The sequence below is a fragment of the Centroberyx gerrardi genome, chromosome 24 (genome assembly GCF_048128805.1).
Source record: "Centroberyx gerrardi isolate f3 chromosome 24, fCenGer3.hap1.cur.20231027, whole genome shotgun sequence".
NCBI classification, from domain to species: Eukaryota; Metazoa; Chordata; class Actinopteri; order Beryciformes; family Berycidae; genus Centroberyx; species Centroberyx gerrardi.
In genome coordinates, this window is record NC_136020.1 from 15,580,590 (window position 1) to 15,601,039 (window position 20,450).

General features: G+C 43.1%; 2 protein-coding genes across 2 annotated transcripts; one reads left to right on the forward strand and one right to left on the reverse strand.

The window, feature by feature from the left end:
- Positions 1-2,781: 2,781 nt before the first annotated feature.
- morn2 (MORN repeat containing 2) lies at positions 2,782-4,137 on the reverse strand. Its single transcript, XM_071924435.2, has 5 exons — positions 4,100-4,137; positions 3,872-3,934; positions 3,643-3,749; positions 3,268-3,404; positions 2,782-2,884 (listed from the first exon to the last, which is right to left on the reverse strand). Exons 1-5 carry the CDS (start codon positions 4,104-4,106, stop codon positions 2,782-2,784), a joined length of 417 nt encoding a protein of 138 aa, XP_071780536.1. The 5' UTR covers positions 4,107-4,137.
- Positions 4,138-5,949: 1,812 nt separating this feature from the next.
- dhx57 (DEAH (Asp-Glu-Ala-Asp/His) box polypeptide 57) lies at positions 5,950-19,989 on the forward strand. The gene is made up of 22 exons (XM_071924453.2): positions 5,950-6,133; positions 6,350-6,568; positions 6,842-7,767; positions 7,954-8,144; positions 8,269-8,390; positions 8,743-8,938; positions 9,196-9,320; positions 9,837-9,970; positions 10,069-10,123; positions 10,280-10,494; positions 10,891-11,007; positions 11,306-11,402; positions 13,155-13,328; positions 13,744-13,944; positions 14,308-14,584; positions 14,902-14,997; positions 15,145-15,228; positions 15,659-15,796; positions 16,913-16,987; positions 17,127-17,261; positions 17,351-17,551; positions 18,223-19,989. The coding sequence occupies exons 1-22, from the start codon at positions 6,027-6,029 to the stop codon at positions 18,364-18,366; spliced, it is 4,029 nt and encodes a 1,342-aa protein (XP_071780554.1). The 5' UTR covers positions 5,950-6,026; the 3' UTR covers positions 18,367-19,989.
- The last annotated feature ends 461 nt before the right edge of the window (positions 19,990-20,450 follow it).

Genomic DNA, 20,450 nt, shown 5'->3' on the forward strand with positions numbered 1-20,450 from the left:
CCAGGGTTGTTTGATAATCCAAATGTGGAAGTGGGAGCTCAGCGGCGTCACGTATGTCACCAAAAAAAAAAAAAAAAGATATATATTCCAGCTGTAAGTGTATGGTTTGTTCATGGCTGTAAAACGTATGGAACCCAATCGGAGAAAGAACAAAATGGTTATCTGAAACTGAGCAGACCTGGAGAGGCCGGTTTTAGGAGTCTGAAATTACCTTAGTTGTTTTCTTTATGAAGAAAATTTACCCTGCAGCAGAATTCTCGTTATTCCAACAAAGATCTTGGAAGATTTCACTTCGTATCTCTGAACATAAAAGCCAGAATCCACAAAACCAAAACTGTAATCATTGATGTCATCCGAGATACTTTCACGCGAGACTTGTCTGTGTACACAAATCCCACCTAAGCAATGATAAGGATAACATAGAGGAATTCTGTTTGACGGTTAATTTTCACTTGAAGGTGGCTCCCTGCTTTGACCCCACCGTCTTTATACCCACACAGCACAATAAACACTGAGCTCCATGTGGCCTTGGTGAGCACTTTGCCACCCTTGCTAGGAAGAACACAGTTGTCACAAAAACGGTGCTGTTTTTCTAGGATGTCTTCACTGTAACCTTATCGTTCCTTCCACCCTCTACTACCTAAACACGGCGCCAGAGTTTGCTCTTGGGAACTCTTGGGTGTTTTCTGGAAATTTCTCTACTGAAGCACACAAATAAGCACAGAAGACAGACAGCACGCTCACTTATTTTCATATCACCGCTTCGCTCAAATTATTATCAAGAGGTGTCATCTGTTATCTTTGTATAGAATGATGATTTTGACATTCAGATCTTGAATTGTGCTTCTCTGTGGAAATGTGCATGGCGGCAGTCTGTTCTGTTTTGGAATACCTGTGCTCACACTTTTATATTTGGAAATGTTTTTTTTTTTTTTTTTTTTGTCTAATGATGTTTCTAGCACAATTAGAGATGTACGCTTTTCTCTCTCCCCCTGTCGGCGTTGTCATAGTGTTGTTCATTACAAGGGTTTTTTGCCGGTAGCTCTGTTTTTCTGGAAGGCGAAATCTTTGAAAATAATACTGTATACTTTCTAGATTCTCAGGTTTATGGAGATAATATATTGTGAGAGTTTTAAAGGCTTCTTCGCCACCCTCTAGCTGACTACCTGTGGTAATGAATACACATATTGTTGTCACATTCTTATACTGCAGCACATTTTACTGCGTAGGCTGTTGTCGGATTACTGGCACATATTCATACAGTCACTGAACACAATAACTCAGTGTGAGTTTGTATTTATGTAAGTTACATTTCAAGTTCAGATATATATATTTTTTTGCATCTTGTGCCAAAGTTGAGTGCCATTTTTTAAATTTCTTTACTGTTGCCTCCATCGAGTCATGGTTATCGTTGTATGCCTTATTCAAGGCTTCACATTCAAACCACCATTGAAGTTTTGCAATACAAATTATTATTTTCTATCTGAAAATTGTACAATCATTGGAAATACTGTCTGTTGTATTCTGGTACAGTATTTTACCAGAAGTGTTTAGCATTGTATGGATGTTACTATATGCGTGTTTTTGTTATACATGTTTCCACATCTGTACAGTCTAGATAAATACTCATTGAATTTGTTCAGGGGTATGTGCAATTACTGATCCATAGAGGCATTATTCAATAGAATGACAAATTACAATATCAGAGTTGCTTATTAAACAATGTTAGAACATTTGTGCTTGTTTGTTGGTTGATTCTGTTATGAATTATGTTAGAAGTTGTAACTTTTATCAGTTTAGGCAATGACAGGGATACAGAAGGTGAAAAGCTGGTTCGTACACAAACCTGTGCACACACACACACACATGCAGTGAAGGTCAAACTGACTACACACTCACATCACATCTCACATCACGCACCTCAGGCCAATGTACCAACAGTTAGGGTCCAGCTGTTGTGAATGGAGACGTGGGCATAAGTTCCTCTCCTCTGATTGGCTAGCGGGGTAATGATGTAAAAATGTTCTGTACTTGTCCTTAGCACTGACAGGGCGGACGCACATCCAGGGAGGTATGGACAATGTTTGGGGTTTTGTTCGTAATCCCAACCCACCTTCAGCTATCGTCATAAAGTCAGTTTTAGTCGTAAATAAACATCACTTTTCAAAGATAGAATACACATTCACAGGTTTGTAAAATATAAATATAAAATAAAAATATATACCTAAAAGTGTAAGGGGAAATTACTGGGGCAGACATGACAATACGATTCAAAGATTTATTTTAAACCAAGTGTAGCATGTAATATACCTCTCCAGTACATGCAGTGCAACACACACACACTGTGACATTAATGACACGAGAAAATCATTGTGGCATTCTATACAAAACTACACAAAAGGAGAGTGACATGCAATCGGGCCAGAAAAGGAACCTCCAGTGTGATGTTTCATGAGTGAAATGAGGCTTAACGCAAAGAGGCACTTCGGAGACGCTGCTGAAAGAGTGACTCACTGCACAGTTACACAGTCGTTTTACCACCAGCAGTACACTGAAATACACGCAATGAGTTGTTTGGGCTGCAGGCGGAAATACAGGTCTAAGAGTCACTATCATACGCACAGAAGGAACGCCGTAAGATGTGTAAAGATGAGACGATACAAAGTACAGTATGTCCGTTTTCAGATGATGGCTCTTATCTATTAATGTAATCTTAATGTTCAATTTAGCATCACATGCTTTATATATTACAATATAGGCTACAATCACACTTGCATTGATCTAAATGTTGTGCTGCAGTTTTAGGCCTAGAGCCGCTTTGCCGTGGAAATCTCCGGTCCAAACCAGTCCCTGTGTGTCAGTGAACGCCCCATCTCCTTCCAACCTACAACACATGATCAGAAGCAGTCAGGCAGCAACACACACTACATATTAATATATATATAGAATACTGTATAGCTGGTAGTATATGTCTATTATCAGAAATGTGGCTAGTACAGTACCATATAGCCATGTCTCTTTTGTGCCATTTTCTGCCACAGCACATTTAAGTGGAATGTGTAATTTGAAAGTGAACAAAATTGGAAATACAAGTACAAAAAGAGGCCTACTATTATGCCCATAAAAGCTCTTATGCACACCAATAGTGGGTGACAGCACTACAGTATAATCATATGGAAACTCCTAATAGGCTTACCACCATCTACAGTATCTCTTACCAATGAAAACAGCAGACAGTCATTTTGAATCTTTGTGTGTTGTTCTCACCTGTTCTTGCAGAAGTTGCCTGTGTACTTGGAGGCGTCAGCGAAGGTGTACGTCCCCGTGCCGTGGTACATGTTGTCTTTGAAATCTCCTTCGTATACCGCTCCAGAGGGATGCTGCAGGGTCCCTCTGCCATTCATCTGGGAGAGAGAGAGAGAGAGAGAGAGAGAGAGAGAGAGAGAGAGAGAGAAAACTAAGGATGTGAACAGCCACAAGAAAAACATCCAGTCTTTAGTAGTTCTTATTTAAGTCAAAGCAACCTACGCTGTTAGTACAACATGGACCATCTAATCACTTTCCTCTCTCTCTCTCTCTCTCTCTCTCTCTCTCTCTCTCTCTCTCTCTCTCTCTCTCACACACACACACTCAAATACATACTTTGTCCTCATGCCACTCTCCAGTGTATATGATGCCACTGGCTGTGATCTGTTTACCAGTACCACTCCTCATCACCACTCCTGATGCAGACCTGCTGCACTCCCCCTCTGTGAGTGAAGGAGAGAAGAGAAGAGAAGAGAAGAGAAGAGAAGAGAAGAAGGTGGCACAGGCCTATTCATTTGTGTTGTAAAAATGGAAAGGTGTATCCTCATTAATTACTATCACTCACCATATCTGTCCCCATTTGGGAAAATGTAGGATACTTTCAAAGGTCCTTCCCCTTCTTTCTTGTCTGAAAATGAAAAAAATGTAAATGTAAATGTGGGAAAAGGGAGAGGGGGCAGAAGGAATTGTGTGTGTATGTGTGTGTGTGTGTGTGTGTGTGTGTGTGTGTGTGTGTGAGAGAGAGAGAGAGAGAGAGAAAGAGAGTTATCAGATCTTCACCATCACACCTCACCAGACATCTTTGAAATGTGTTTGTGACAGCTTCTCTCAGCTAGCAGATAGGCCTAGCTGTCAAATCTGACAGGATGAGCTGCACACCGGCCAATTTCTCTGAGTGAGACCAACGATAAAACGTAAACTAATGAAAAGTTGTGGACAATGAAACAAGCTGGAAAGTCGCAAGGACATCTATTATCTTTGTTCATGTAATCACCCCCAAAATAACTACTGACAGCAGCCTTCTGAGTGTTTGCTAGCAGCTCCACGCCAACAGCCGTTACCATGGTGACTGGACTGGTACCGGTACAGACATGAGAAAAGTGGTATTCTCAACACTTTTTACAAAATTATAGGTTTTAGCTCAGCATGCGCTTATTCACTTTTAACTTAGTCTAATAACCTCAAGATATTGTTAACAAAATATATATACAAAATATGCTATTTATTATTTCTGAAACGTTACCGGAAAAGAAACTTTGACCTCTGATTTTCAACCAATGAAAGAGACGCAGGCTTGCCGGTGGTCTGAACAGCTGCATTATCTCAGGTTTGTTCTTACTTACCAGTAAGTTTAGTACGTTAAGAACTTCAACTTTGTCAGTTACATATGTTCCTCTGTTTATATGCTGAGATATTCATCTATTTACATCTCAAGCACTTGAACTCCTCAACTTAACTTGTGAGAAAGCTTCCCTACCAGTTTAGCTAGCTTGTTGCATCAAGCAGTGAGCCTGCTAGCTGTTAGCCTTGTTAGCTAGTCAGTTGAAGCTAGACATAGTTGAAGCTGACTGCCATACCAGATTATACGACAAAACACCACATTATTTTATGTGGGACAGTTTATATCCTATTCCTTTGTAGCTAACAAATCGTGTTGTCATCCAGACAGTGAGTTAATGGTCATAACTTTGGTTGGTTGTTAGTCTTCATGCTCAGTTGATTGCATAATTATAGCCACCAGCGCTGTGTGTCAGCCACCATCTCATTGCTTGCACTTGAACTGAAGTGCCACAACGAACAAACCCCACAGCTACATGTGACTCCGTGCGCTGCAGTGGATGTACAGTAGCTGCCTGCTCTGCCCGTGTCGGCAATTCTCTCTAGTGTTTCCTGGATTATTGCTTATCTTCAGCGCTGAGAAGATTTATTCACATCGCTTATTTCTCTCTTCACAGATTATTTGCTGGTATGAATGGAAACTGATTGAAGGTGAGTAGCTTGGTCTGTCAACATTGCGTCCATGCCGTGATTTGTGGGTGGCTTCTCTGTAGCTCAGCAGCTTTGTTGTTTTCTATTGTCTGTGATCAAACTGTCCAGGTGCTGCTGTCGATAGAGAAATGAGTGCGAGGAGGAGAGGTGGGAAGCCTAACAGAGGAGGAGGGAGATTTAACAAGCCAAGAGGAGGTGGTGGAGGCGGAGGCGGAGGAGGAGGTGGTGGCAAAAAGGGAGCAAGTGGTGGTTGGGATGATGGTGATGATTTCAGCCTTGATTTTGGACCCAGCCGCTCTAATAGGTATTCATTTTATGATAAATGAATAAATGATCAATCAGATGCAGTGACAGATTAATTTAAAGTTTCTCTCACACTGTACTGACTTCCCCCTGCTCCCCTCTCTTTATTTCTCATTCCCTCTCTTGTCTTTCTTGTGCCCTTCTGTCTCTCTTTCCCTGTCTCTGTCTCCAGGTCTGCCTCGGGCAAAGGACGAGGTGGGGGCAGCCGTGGGGGCGGCCGTGGGGGCGGCCATGGGGGCAGCCGTGGCAGCGGCAGGGGTGCAAGTCGCGGAGGAAGGGGTGGCAGTAGAGGAGGGGGAGGTAGGGATCGAGACAGGGATGGCAGGGGAGGTGGGAGAAGCAGTGGCAGGGGTCTCCCCAGGTCCCTGGTGGGGGACAGACCGCGTCCAAGGACGGATGACGACAGACCTCGGATCAGGCCGGAGACGATGAGCACCATGCCCTTGCAGAAGATCTTCATGACTAATGAGAACCAGGAACAAGTCAAGGAGCTGCTGAGGGAGCTGCAGGCTCAGGGCTTTGATGAGCCGTATGAGTGAGTACATTCTGTACAGCACCTTGAAGTGAATACAGGGCCGTGCATGGAATAGGCTACATCCTTTCATCTGTGGTTCTAGGAGACTAGTTGAAATACTATAAAATATCATTTTGTTAAAGTGGAGAATAGCTGATTTTGTTGATAAAGATCTTATTTCACTCGATTTTCTCTCCAATGAGCCCACTTGAACTGATCCCACCTTCTCTGTCTCAGTGAATCTGGTTCAGATTATTTGGGAGAAGAGGAGGAAGAAGAGGAGGAGGGGGAGGAGGAGTACGATGAGTTGGACCACCGTGATGAAGGCCAGTTTTGGGCCACTCATGACGAGCCTGTGGAGAGAGCAGACAGCCCTGTGTGTGAGCTGGACTCTGAGGATGAACGGCCCACTCCTGAACCTGTTATCTCCTTATTTGCCATAGGCAAACTCTGCAGGTGATGTATTGAGCTGTGATCTATCTTTCTCTTTTCTTTGCCCATCTTGGATGTTGTAGGTATTGACAATTGGCATGCATCTGAAGAACCTTTACACTCTGGACCCAGTGTTTTTTATTTCTGGGCAGTCAGGGACGTAGGAACGCAGTCAATAGTTAACTACATTTCTAATTGGGGAATGCTTACAGTATTTTGTTCTTTTGTGAATGTGTAGCTTAACTTGTCTTGACCCTTCCTTTTTCTTGTCTGTTCCTTTCCCTTGGTTCACTGTAGGTTTGGGTTTGACAGGGAGCGCAGCAAGCAGGCACTGGAGTCAGGTGGAGGGGAATTTGGGGCAACATTAGAACAGCTCCTCCACCAGGTTTTCTCTGAGCGCTACGGCCAGAAAGCAGTTTCCCCTGATGACCTCCAGGCGGTGCCCATGGATGAGTGCCTGACCCAGAGGCAGGAAGAAGCCCTGGCCCTCACTGCCATTTACGGCGAGCGCTTCAATGAGCGCATTGCCAATTCCGTGTGGACGGTGACCCTGGACCTCTTGTTCCTGTCAGACATGGCTGTCAAGAATGGCGGGAAAGCCGGGAGTCGAAATGGACCCGGGACCGAATCCGTTAACATCCGTGATGTCTGCCGATTCTACCTGAAAGGGCAAGGCTGCAGGTTCGGGAATAAGTGCAAGTTCAAACACCAACTTCCCACCGAAGGGAGGTCCGGGGCTGGTTCCCTAGACCTGGCGGGCCCCAGCCAGCCCGGGTTCAGCAGCTATTCCCCTCCTGAGTACGAACTAGAGATCCGTTTCCCCAAGGGTAACCGCTACCCGTTTCAGGCCCCAGTAGTAGCCTTCAGCACCAATGATGAGGCTATGGGAGCTGCGGGGAGACTCAGTGTGACTGAGAAATTGTTCAAAGAGGCCTTAGCCGCAGCTAAGAGCGGAGAACCTGTTGTTTACACCCTGATCACCTGCTGTGAGGATGAAGCCACCATGAGGGAACTGCTGGCTGTCAGTCATCACAAATACAGCACCCCTCCTCCTGTGATAGTGGCAGCTCCACCCTCTCTTACCATAGCAAAGAGTAGGAGTGCGAGGAGCAACGTGTCGTCCCAGGAGAGCAGGAGTAGTAGTACCAGTAGTAGTAATCATACCAGCAGCACAAGGATTACTCCACCTAACAGCAGCATAAACAACCAGAGACGGATTGATGGTGAGGGAACAACTTGTCTCTTGTTTAGAAAATTGACTTTATATTATATTATTGTGTTAATGTAAACGTAAATGTTTAATTGTGTAGATTATAAAAGCCTCTCTGTGGCAGATGTTTCTTTAAATAGAGCTGAGAACTGTATGTATGTGTATCTGTGTTCACATGGCGGTATCTCTGTTTGTGTAGTGAAAGAGACGGGAGATGCAGAGGAGCTGGATGAGAGGGACGAGGATGAGGAAGATGACGATGAAGCTGTCCCAGTCGAGAGCGAGAGTTACGTCAATCTGAGGAAGAGGATGGTGAAAAGGCATGAGCTGAAGATGGACAACCTACTGCAAGAAAACGGCAAACTGTGCCAAGAGTTTCGGAGGAAAAAGGTGAGAGAGGACTGCTGTGATTGACCTGCAAAAACATGCTATTTCATGCTACTTCATCAGGGTATATGTATTGAACCTAATGTATTTAACCTAATGTTGTTTTTCCATCTTTTCATCAACCCAGTCATCCAGGCGTTTCGGCTCCATGCTGCAGCAGAGACAGAAGCTGCCGGCCTGGCAAGAGAGAGACAACGTCCTGGACCTGCTAGACCAGTGTCAGGTGCTGGTGGTCAGCGGAATGACTGGGTGGGTCACAGCACAGTACAGTGCAGTACATTGTACTGCAGTGAGATCAAGTCATTCAGAAGTGCCGTATGGGGAGAAATGTGCCATATATTTAATTTGATTGAAACAATGATCCTCATGGAGAAACTGGGTTAACAATTGTTCAGCAGTATGATGTTTTATAGTTTTGTTCATTTTCTGGGGGTGCAGAAAATGGGGGAATATTTTAAAAGAGACACTTCGGCCACAACTTAAGATGACATTGATTAAGTTTTTATGTGTATACATTTCTTTGCTCAGCCTCTCACTACCTCTATGACTTTCTATCCCGTGCTGCTTCATGTCTTTTTTTTTTCTGTTGACTTCTCTGAAGGTGTGGTAAGACCACCCAGATCCCTCAGTTCATTCTGGATGCGTCATTAACCGGTCCGGCGGAGCAGGTAGCCAACATCATCTGTACCCAGCCACGCCGCATCTCCGCCATCTCCGTGGCCCAGAGGGTGGCACAGGAGCGGGCAGAGCACCTGGGCAACTCTGTGGGCTACCAGATCCGCCTGGAGACTGTCAGGGTATGGGCACATCCACCTGGTCCATTTAGTTGTCACCCACAAATTTTGAAAACGGCTCTGAATCCTATGTCCTGATTATTCTCAGTGACTATTTCAGAGCATCCTAAACTTGAAAACTTGACTTGCACAGTTAAAGTAATCTTGCAGCATGTGTAGCCAAGCTTTGACCTTTTTTAGAAAAAAACTCTCTCTGTCTTGAACCATCTTGGACTAACTCCCATTCTCTCTCTCCATTTCTTGTGTCTCTCCTCTGTCAGTCGTCAGCCACCAGACTGCTGTACTGCACCACAGGCGTGTTACTGAGGAGACTGGAGGGTGAGACAGACCTCAAAGGTGTCACACATGTCATCGTGGACGAGGTGCACGAGCGCACGGAGGAGAGGTGAGATTGTGCCTGTCAGATCACCAGACACAGCACAGAAAGCGTGCATTCAATGCTCTTCATCATTATTGAGCTTTTACTTAAGCTCATGTGTTACTTAGTCCCAGATGTGGACTTCTCAAACTGGCAAATACTTCACTCTGTCAGGTGATGGCAGCCATGTATCTTCATTTATTTTTATGGATCTTATTGTTGACCTATCATGTTCTACCTATAGTGTTTCATAAGAGTTGGTATTGATGCACATTTTTATTGACATGTTGGTTTCTTTTTTCCCTTTTTATTACAGTTGTCTTTGCCTGTTTTATTACTTTCTGACTTTGTTTTCAATTAGTATAAAATGTTTGTTTGTCTCTCTGTGCCTTAATTTGTTTTCTTTGGCTTTGTTAAACTGTAAAATACTTTGTGACTCTATTTTGAAATGTGCAATACTACTGCTACTCCTACTACTACTGCTATTACTACTACTAATAATAGTTGGTATATATTAATTATATTGCAAATTATTTTTGTCAGTGATTTCTTGCTGTTGGTGCTGAAGGACCTGATGGTGCAGAGGCCAGACCTGAAGATCATTCTAATGAGCGCCACACTTAACGCCAACCTCTTCTCTGAATACTTCTACAACTGTCACACCATCCACATACCAGGTAATCAGCCACATATATCCGCTGTACACACAATATGGATATTACACACTCAACTTGATTTTTTTTTTCCCCCTCTCAATGAATCTCTCTCGTTCCAGGCCGTACTTTTCCTGTTGACCAGTTTTTTCTCGAAGATGCCATCGCCAAAACTCGGTAAGAACATCAAGCTCCACTCCCACACACATTTAACCAAACTCCCTCCACTGTTCTTCTTCAATTCTGTGTCTCTACATATGCCAAATAACATAGTATACTGTCTGTTGTGTGTCTTACACTGTCCCCTTGCACTCTTTTCACTCACTTTCCCAGCTATGTGATTGAGGATGGCAGCCCTTACATGCGCTCAGGAAAACAGAATTTTTCTTCCACAAGTGGACGAGGAGGCAAAGGAGGGCCAAAGGACATGGTGGACAACTTGGGTGACGACATGTGGAACTTCATGTCTTTCTGTAAGAAGGACTTTGTCAAAGACTCCATTCCAGACCAGCAGCTCAGCCTGCAGGACCTCACGGTCCGATACAAAGGTGAGTTGTGAGCAAGTTTGTTTCAGCCTGGTGGACGAGATGCCCCATGGTAGGATGTAAATATTCAATCAATGTATTAAAAAGTATCAATAAATGTTATGTCAATATTAATTATTCACTAGCCATCTCATGACCCTTAAAGACCCTATGAAATGGGGTTATCTCTATAAGGTAGTGCAAGGAGATAACAGCCTAAAAACTAAAATATTTATTTCTGAGTTCACTTGTGGTTGTAAAATTTTAAATGAAATCTCTCAGTAAGCTTGATGTGCTATGCTCGGGGCTTGTTTCCAAGGCAACATCATCTACAACATCCTGTTGGTTTGTCTTTAGCTTTTAGTGTCGGTGCCTGTCAATGCACAAATGACACTTTTTGTTTTGTTTATGTTGGTGCAGACACTAAGAAGTCTGTGCTGAAGACCATGGCTGCAATGGACCTGGACAAGATCAACATGGACCTGGTGGAGAGCCTGCTGGAGTGGATCGTAGATGGAGGCCACAACTATCCGCCAGGTTAGAAACACTCAAGCATACTGATTCCCATGGGCACATTATCAGCAAAGTGGATTAAGTTTATTTAACGGGGGGTTTAAAAGCATGTGTATAATAGCATATCAGGTGAATAGAGTGTGTTTGTGATTAATAATTTATTTGAACAAGAAGGTTTACAAGCATGGTAAATTAGGCTGTGTGTGTGTGTGTGTGTGTGTGTGTGTGTGTGCGTGTGTGGTCTCATCAGAGGCTTTTGGGATAATCCTGGACACTTGGAGAGTTTCAGTGCTGGATTTAACCTTCTGTTTTCTGTGTCCAGGTGCAGTGCTGGTGTTCATGCCGGGCCTCGCTGAGATCAAGATGCTCTACGAACAGCTGCAGTCCAACAGAATGTTCAACAACAGGAACAGAACCAGGTCTGTGTTTTAAATGTGTGTGTGTTCGCACCAACCCCGGCTCCTGTCAGTTGACAATAGATTCAATGACATCCAAGCTGGCCACCTCAGGACCCATAGACCAGTCTTACAGTCAAGAACATTACAACACATTCAAACACCTAGAGGAAATTAAATCCCTCATTCATTCCATTTGGGTAAAGACTTGAATGAAAGATCCAAAAGTTGTCCTCTAAGAAAATTTAAATTGCTTCCTCTTGGGCCAAGAGAGACTTTCTGGATGCCTTTTACAGTTTTTCACAATTGTTTACACACTAAAATTGGAACTTCGGACACAATCACTGACACCTGAAACTCATGTATCAAATCCCTAAACCAAGTCTGCAAAACTACAAGCACATTTTCAGCTTTTCACTCAGTTTGCAATTCTCTATCACACTTTTTGCAAAACACTACACACAATAATGTGTAGTTTTCTTGCATTATCTACATTAGGCACAACATTCAAAAACTAAAATCACATGTGTTCATTTGGAAGCACTGCCATCCCAAATGCTTAAATTCATTTACCAATTGGCAACATCCACTCATCACACATATAAACACTAATATCTGAATTATTCACTCAGAAATCAGAGCTTTAGCACTATAAAAAAGGCCACAGGTGAGCTGTCTTGTTTTTGAGAACAATGTTGCAGTGAGAGCTAGAGGAAGAGGAGTGACAGGAAGAGGAGGACAGGGACAAAGAGGACAAGGAGAACAGTTATCTCAGATGAGATCCGGGTCACTTTGGTTCACCATGTGGTCCACATGGGTTGAGCATGAGGGAAGCTGGGCAGAGAGTCCAGACCAACCTGAGCTTCACTGCTGCTTCCATCATCCAGACATTCAGAAATGAGAACTGGCAAGTAGCCTCCTGTCTACACCATGCTACTGTTCTTTATACTGTAGTAGTAGTAGTAGTAGTGGTAGTAGTGGTGGTGGTAGTGGTAGTAGTAGTAGTAGTAGTAGTAGTAGTAGTCATCCTACATATCAGTAGGCCTGTGCTACTCAATGATGGTTGGCCAATGTTACAGTAATGTGTCATTTCATATTGAAAAATAGAAATATTCTTGTACCCTAGCCAATCACATCATGTTTTTAGATCTTCTGCAGAACTGAGAGATGACCAGTCTGTGTGAACTTTTTTTTTTTTTTTACAGAAAACCTTTTTTTTCTGTTTTTTTTCTACTGCATTGTTTTGTATGTAGAACACTTCACATATCCAACACATTCAAGTGTTGAAATAAAGTATTTGTGATTGAAATAAAGTATTTTATATTACTGTATACTGTAACAGTCTTTTACAACATGCTACTGTGCATGAATGTACCTCTGAACATGCAAAAGGCATAAGTCTACTGATGAGATATTCATAATAGTGTTTTCCGTTAAGCACATCAGTGTGTAGTCGGTTGTTAGAAAGATGTATTCATTTGATGGTTGTGTGTGTCATTTTACTGCAAAATAGCATTTTGAAAAGAGATAAAATGGTTTTGAATGCCGTGTTTCATTTTGCCAGTGATTTGTGGAGTTTTGCATTTTGTGTTAGTGGTTTTGTGTTAAGAGTTTTGAGAAAATGAGCCCTAGTTTCAGAAAATGTGTGTAAGCAATTGTGAAAAACTGTAAAAGAAAAAAGTAGCCATAGGATGCTTAGGATCTTTAAAGCGGCTGGCTACAGGATTTTTGACATTCTCCCTCTCTCTCTCTCTCTCTGTGCGTCCCCCACATCAGGTGTGTGGTGTACCCGCTCCACTCGTCTCTGTCCAACGAGGAGCAGCAGGCAGTTTTTAACCGGCCGCCGGAGGGTGTCACAAAGATCATCATCTCCACCAACATCGCTGAGACCTCGGTAACCATCGACGATGTGGTCTATGTCATCGACTCTGGCAAGATGAAGGAGAAGAGGTAATCTTACACGTAACTGACAAACAATGGTCATTAGTTTGTATGCCTAAATAGCTTCATTAGCCAGGGGGAATTTTGCCTTTTGCTGACTGGAACAATTCTCATGTGGAACACCCTTGTTCAAAACTAGTCTGTCTGCCTAATTTATTATTTTCCCCAAATAAAACAGGCTGTGTGCAGTGTGCTGCTTCTTTAAATATATGTAAATGTGTGTAAATGTATGCCTTTGCATACAATGAATGGAAATAATACTACAACGAAAGAGAGAATTTTATTTAGCTTGCCGCACATGACCCAACAAGCACATCATTAAATGCCGTTTAAATGCAGACTTGACTTGGGCTAACCATAGATTGAGTGCGGCAGTACTTGTTATGCCGAAATCCATGTCAATTTTTCTCTGTTGCATTTTCAGGTACGATGCGTCTAAAAGCATGGAGAGCCTGGAGGACTCGTGGGTGTCTCGGGCCAACGCGCTGCAGAGGAGGGGCCGAGCGGGTCGCGTGGCCTCGGGTGTCTGCTTCCACCTCTTCACCAGCCACTGCTTCCAACACCAGCTGGCTGAGCAGCAGCTGCCAGAGATCCAGAGAGTTCCCCTGGAGCAGCTCTGTCTCCGGTACATCCATCTGTATTCTCTTTGTCTCTGTAGAATTGTGACTAGCTTATTTGTCTCTGTAAATGAGAATTATGGAAGTTCATGTGTTGTGTTGCTGTTGGGGTTTGTGCTTGAGTGTAGAGTTAACTGGTTTGCCACCTGAGAGAAATTGCCTGGGTCATTCAAGGCTCCATCTCTGGCCAAGCCTTGCCTGTAGCTCATTTTATGTTTATAATATATGTGCTCTAACAAGGCCAGCTTTTAGTAGACACTCATGTGCCGAATGGACTACCAAGCTTTTTCTTTTTCTGTGGCATTAAAAAAATGCAAAACAATTATTTCCTAGGCTATTTAGTATTCACTTTTTCTCATCTCTCACCTCAGAATCAAGATCCTGGACGTGTTTTCCGAGCGGATGCTGGAGTCGGTCTTCTCTCGGCTCATTGAACCCCCGGCCATGGGGAGCTTGGAAGCGGCCAAGCAGCGCCTGCAGGACCTGGGCGCTCTGACTGCAGATGAGAAGCTGACCCCGCTGGGCTACCACCTGGCCTGTCTGCCCGTCGACGTGCGCATAGGAAAACTCATGCTGTTCGGCGCCATCTTCCGCTGCCTCGACCCGGCCCTCACCATCGCCGCCAGCCTGGCCTTCAAATCGCCATTTGTAAGGCAACTGCTTGCCACCACTGAGAGATCACATGCATCAATCCTGAATAACAGTGCTGATTTTAGGATCACTCGCATCATACCCATATGTACATTCAGTATATACATCACAGTCAGGCAGGAAAATGCCTTTTTTGTTCACTGGCCACAGTGGCTGGTGCTTCTAAATTCACTCTTGTTTAACCATAGAAAGTCATAGAAATAGAAAAGCACCTGCATGTGATGGTTGGTTACCTAACAAAGTGGCCGGTACAATAGACAAACCTGCTTCCTCCCCTCTCTCCCTTCTCCTTCTCCACCCTCTTCTTTCTCCAGGTCTCTCCATGGGATAAGAGGGAGGAAGCCAATGAGAAGAAGCTGAGCTATGCGCTGGCCAATAGTGACCATCTAGCTCTGTTACAGGCTTACAAGGTACTGGCTGGGCGTATGTTTGCGGAACATTAATTCACAAACAATAATTACTACATGTAACAATGTTGGAAGTAGCCTGTGTGTCTAGTATATGCTGAACTCGATGAATATTGAAATGATAGCGCATTTTCATGTGATGGGTTGCAGGGATGGTGCAATGCGGCTAAGAATGGCAACCAGGCCGGCTTCCAGTACTGCAGGGAGAACTTCCTGTCTGGACGTGGCTTACAGGTAATGCAATACAGTTTTAGTGCAGTTCCTGGGCAGCATGGCAGTTTCAAGTTTACGTGTCTTCTTTTTATAGTGCATGAAACTACTTATGTACTGCTTAAAGGGTAACCTACATACAGTAGCATAGTTTAGTAGCATGTGACCTAGGTTGAGGATACAAGGTTCAGTTTAGTTTCACTTGTAAACAGCTGATATGAGTCCAGTTCAATTCACTTGCATTGCGTTTTCTTTCTGTTTTACTGCTTTGATGTCTGAAATGGTTCAACTGGTCTCAGCAGAATTTTTTATTTTTTTTTAAACTCCAGTGTCGGTCCTGTCTCTGCACAACTTCCACACTGGAAGTTGAAACGACACTTGATCTTTATGTCACGGCTTTGACCTTATTCAGTATACAGACAGTAGTTTTACCTTTGTGTTGTGGCCCATGCAGGAGATCGCCAGTCTGAAGAGGCAGTTTGCTGAGCTGCTGTCTGACATTGGCTTTGTCAAGGAGGGGCTGAGGGCCAGGATCATAGAGCGGATGTGCTCTAAAGGCACTGACGGCGTTCTGGAGGCTACCGGCCCTGAGGTGAGAGACACACACACACATACACATACACACACTATAGCACTGGGTACCGTTGGAATTTTTCTATACCATTACTGGTAAAGATATGTAAAATTTTTATATCAGCTCTATACCATAACTTTTTTCAATACCTTTCTTTGGCTTATGAAATCACAATTCCGTGTGTGATAGTTATGTGATAGAGAGAGAATTATTTTCTGTGTAGATTTTGTACATATCTACGGAAGCCGAAAACGGCCGTGCTTGCAATTATTTTTTTTTAATGCCATTATCTCGAGATCACAAGTTAATTATCTCGTTATCTCGAGAAAACGAGCTTTGTTATCTCGAGATAACGAGATAATCAACCCGTTATCACAAGAAAACAAATGTCGTTTCCTCTTATTACTTATAATATTTATCAGAGATCAGGAGTGCCATGCCAGCATGCATAAATGGCGTCTTGACAACTGTAGCAACTGATTTAAGCTGAAAATGTCAGATCAAGGAGTACCCATTACTGATCAACGCATCAGACTGTACTTCAATCAAGGTCTAACACAGGCAGAAATTGCATTGTGTCTTGTTTTCTCGAGATAACGAGATAAATTAACCCGTTATCTCGAGAAAACAAGCTTTGTTATCTCGAGATAAAAAAGCACAAACAATAATTAACTTGTGATCTCGAGATAACGGCATTAAAAAAATAATTGCAAGCACGGCCGTTCTCGGCTTCCGTACATATTTGTTTTTTTAAATAGAATCAGACCACACTTAGTAGTAGTAGTATTTTAACCATTTTTTCTCACTTTACATATTTTGCTATTCCTGTTTTAACACCTTTTTTTTTTTTAAAGCACTAAAGAAATTCTGCTGTTAGATAAGTGCTGTATAAATAAAGTTTGTTATTATTTACTCAAACTTTAACTTTTGGTCTTGAAGACCTACCTAACATTGAAATCTAAGAATCTGGTATTTTCAAGGTTTTTGATACCTCTCAGTTCTTAAAATCAATACTGGTTCCAAAAACTGGTATGGTACTGATGGGCATTTTTTTTATATCCAGCCCTACACACACACAATTTGCATACTAGCATGGGCACAGGCAGACAGATAACCACCTCCCTTCCTTCCCAGGCCAACCTGAACTCGGACAACATCCGGCTGATGTCTGCCATGCTGTGTGCTGCCCTCTATCCCAACGTGGTCCAGGTGCGCATTCATGCATTCCTTAGTGAGAACAGGAAACTCAAAGGGCCAGTGCTAAAGATAAAACTGTCTCATGCTGTTTATCGGTCTACTTGGCTTTTCCCTGTACACTGTGTGTCCTGTGTGTGATTGGGTGTGCCAGGTGCGCGCTCCTCAGGGGAAATACAAGCAGACCAGCAAGGGAGCGATGAAGATGCAGCCCAAAGCAGACGAGCTCCGCTTCATGACCAAGAACGACGGCTGCGTCCACGTGCACCCGTCCTCTGTCAACTACACGGTGAGACGATGAAATATCTAGATGTAGCCTCTATTCAACAGTCGGTAAGAGAGAGACAGAACCCTGCGACTCTCTCTTCTGTGCCGCAGGTTCGCCACTACGACAGCCCCTACCTGGTGTACCACGAGAAGGTGAAGACCAGCCGCGTCTTCATCAGGGACTGCAGCATGGTGTCCATCTACCCCCTGGTGCTGTTCGGAGGCGGCCAGGTCAACGTGGAGCTGCACAAGGGAGAGTTCATCATCTCCCTCGACGATGGGTGGATCCGATTTGCTGCCGCCTCACACCAGGTCAGCGGGATAAATGAATGGGGCGTTTAGTGACTTATGGAGCACTTAAAGCAAAGCTGATATATTTTAGGAAGCTGTTGTTTTATATACTTGAATAAGGTTGAATGAGGGTTTCAGAGTGAATAGGGTTTTGTATGGATTCAAATGAAAATATAGCATTACAGCCAGATATCTAATGAGGTAAAAATCCTACAGAAATTCATTATGGGCAAATTAATTGCAATCAAAGTGAGACAAAATGGCATTTAGGTCAAATATTGGTGAAATTCTCCTGTTTTTTTTAATTGGTCAGATGTGGAATGCATTTGTACATAAGGTAAAATGTGTGTGATATAGGCTACATTATACATGTGCTGCTATTAGTGTGTTTTCACAATAATAAAACCAATTTGTGCAGGTTAGATTTAAAAGAAGAAAAAAAAAAAAGAAAAAAAACTAGTGGGGAAAAATCTCGCTTCAGAATGAGGAAAAAAATGACCACAGGGGGAAACTGTTGTAATTACTGTAACTACAAAATGGACAAAATGAAAAGTAAGATGAAGAAAATGTAGAAAATACCCTGATATAGAAAATAAAATTTTGGGGGAAGTGCGTGTGTGGGAAGCTCTGCTAACCTGCTTGTGTGTGTGTGTGTGTGTGTGTGTGTGTGTGTGTGTGTGTGTGTTCTTCAGGTGGCTGAGCTGGTGAAGGAGCTGCGCTGGGAGCTGGACGAGCTGCTGGAGGACAAGATCAGGAACCCGAGCATGGACCTGTGCAGCTGCCCGCGCGGCTCCCGCATCATCCACATGATCGTCCGGCTCATTTCCACGCAGTAACACTGCTAGTCACACAGCCACAGCTGCATGGAGCTCCGCAGTCAAAACGTCTTTCTGCTCTTGCATCACTGCCACAGTAATTATACTAATAGTAATGTGATACTTCATTAAAAATCTCCTTTACTTGCTCCCCTTTCCCATGAGGTCAGAGGTCACTCCACCCTGCCACCCCATAATACTTAAAGGATACGGCTGGTGTTTTCAATTACATTTGGTATCGTCAACAAATCCTATGAAAACTAGAAGGGCACTCGGAGAGCGCAGACCTCCGCCAAGGTTCGTGCTATTATTGCTTGTTCGTGAGTTGGATCCGGCTCCGCTCCAGAATTTAATGGGTTCTTCCTTGGCCCATGCTGCACCCTTCCACGAAGTTTCATGAAAATCAGGCCAGTAGTTTTTCCGTAATCCTGCTAACAGACAAACAAACCAACGGCACCGAAAACATAACCTCCTTGGCGGAGGTAACAATGCGTTTGCTCTACTCCCGTTACTTTCCGACTTCCCACGTACCGTTTTTAGCCTTCAAACCGGAAGTCATTGGCTCCAATTGTAAGCTAAAAACCTTTAAATACAGCTGACAAAGACATAGTTTCCATGAAAAGTCAGGCTGTTGTATTACCAAATCAAATTCAAATGTGAACAAATTGTTCATTACGATGGGGACTATTTTCAGTGCTACGGAACTACTTTCCTGAGAGGGAAAACGTGTTTACGGTCGGCTTATTAAGTTGTTTGAGGAAAAAGTCGGTGCATCGCAATGATGAAATTTGTTGCCCAGAGCAACGGCATGGCTCTTTGACGTGTTTTTAGTAGTTTTTTTTTAATGCAATGGAGTTCTATGGCTACTGAGACATGGCTTTATTGGGCATCGGCTACATGGACGAGACTTGTTAGCAAAACAAATTCATTGCTGGTTTTGTTATTTTCATAGGATTTGTTGATGATAAGAAATGCATTAAAAAACACCAGCCTTATCCTTTAACCATAAGAATCAGTCCACACATAAACCAAGCTGTTATTGCCTTGCTGCCCCAGAGGCTCTTAAAGCAAATTTCCCCTTGAAAGAAAGAATCTTATGGCTCTATGCAGGTGATCCACTATTTTCTTAGGACTTAATTTCGGTACCTCTGTAATGCTACAACAGAGAAAGTTTCCTCTTTTGATCTCATATTACGTGCACTAAATGGGCACAAGGTTGATTGTTTAATTTGGACAAGATGTTGAAATTGTAACTTGTACACCTTTTGACACATTTCCTTTAGTCTGGGAAACTCCACGTTGCGTTTTTATTGTTATGAGTTGTGTGTCCCTGCTCACAACTGAGGAGTGTTTTTGAGTCCATATTGGATTTCCTATACTGAAAGTGACTGCACACTTGTTATGGTTGTGAATATTTGTATTTAACTAATGCATGATTGAGAGCTCCAAGAGCTTCTGCATGGTATTCAGTTGCTTTACATTTATAGAATGTATTTAGATGTTACAATGATGTCAAAATCACACTTTCACAATGTGAATGCAAGGGCTTTTTAAATGTAGACAGTTTGGTGGGAGTTGCCAAAGAATTTGAAAACCATTGTCTTAACAAGTGATTAATGCCTCTGACACACTGCACTTCCAATAAAAAAAATGATGGCTGGCTTTTGGCTTGAGTTCCTTTCCCCGTGAAGCTCTTACTTCTCTTTGTACTCACATTTCTTTTTAAGCTTTGCATTAAATGTAATTAGTGGTAGCCTAGTTGCGTCTCAGATGCAACAAAAGGCAGTGAGAATTTACAGGCTTGCTGTGGGACAGGCTGCCCCATTCATTCACACAATGAGAGCCAGCTCGGTCTCTACGACAACAGGACATAAACAAATGGGGTATCACTGTCCCAGTCGAAGCCAATCTCCTGCCAGTTAAGAGTGCCAAGTCCAGGGCTGGTAAGTTTAAAGATTTTTTTTTAATATTGGTGGCATATATCCTTATTTCAAATGCTACATTCTGTAATTAGCCTTTAAAGAAAGTTAACTCCTATGGTTGGTCAGTCTGAGGGAGGTCTGCCATGTGAGGAATTTGGACTGACAGCTGAACATGTTCATCTG

Coding starts and splice junctions, on each gene's coding strand:
- dhx57 (XM_071924453.2), top strand. CDS start 6,027: ATGAGCACCATGCCCTTGCAGAAGATCTTCATGACTAATGAGAACCAG. Junction 9,321..9,836: donor CACGAGCGCACGGAGGAGAG/GTGAGATTGTGC, acceptor TATTTTTGTCAG/TGATTTCTTGCTGTTGGTGC. Junction 15,797..16,912: donor TGGAGGCTACCGGCCCTGAG/GTGAGAGACACA, acceptor CTTCCTTCCCAG/GCCAACCTGAACTCGGACAA.
- morn2 (XM_071924435.2), bottom strand. Junction 3,405..3,642: donor GAGAGTGGCATGAGGACAAA/GTATGTATTTGA, acceptor TCTCTCTCCCAG/ATGAATGGCAGAGGGACCCT. Junction 2,885..3,267: donor GGCAACTTCTGCAAGAACAG/GTGAGAACAACA, acceptor CATGTGTTGTAG/GTTGGAAGGAGATGGGGCGT.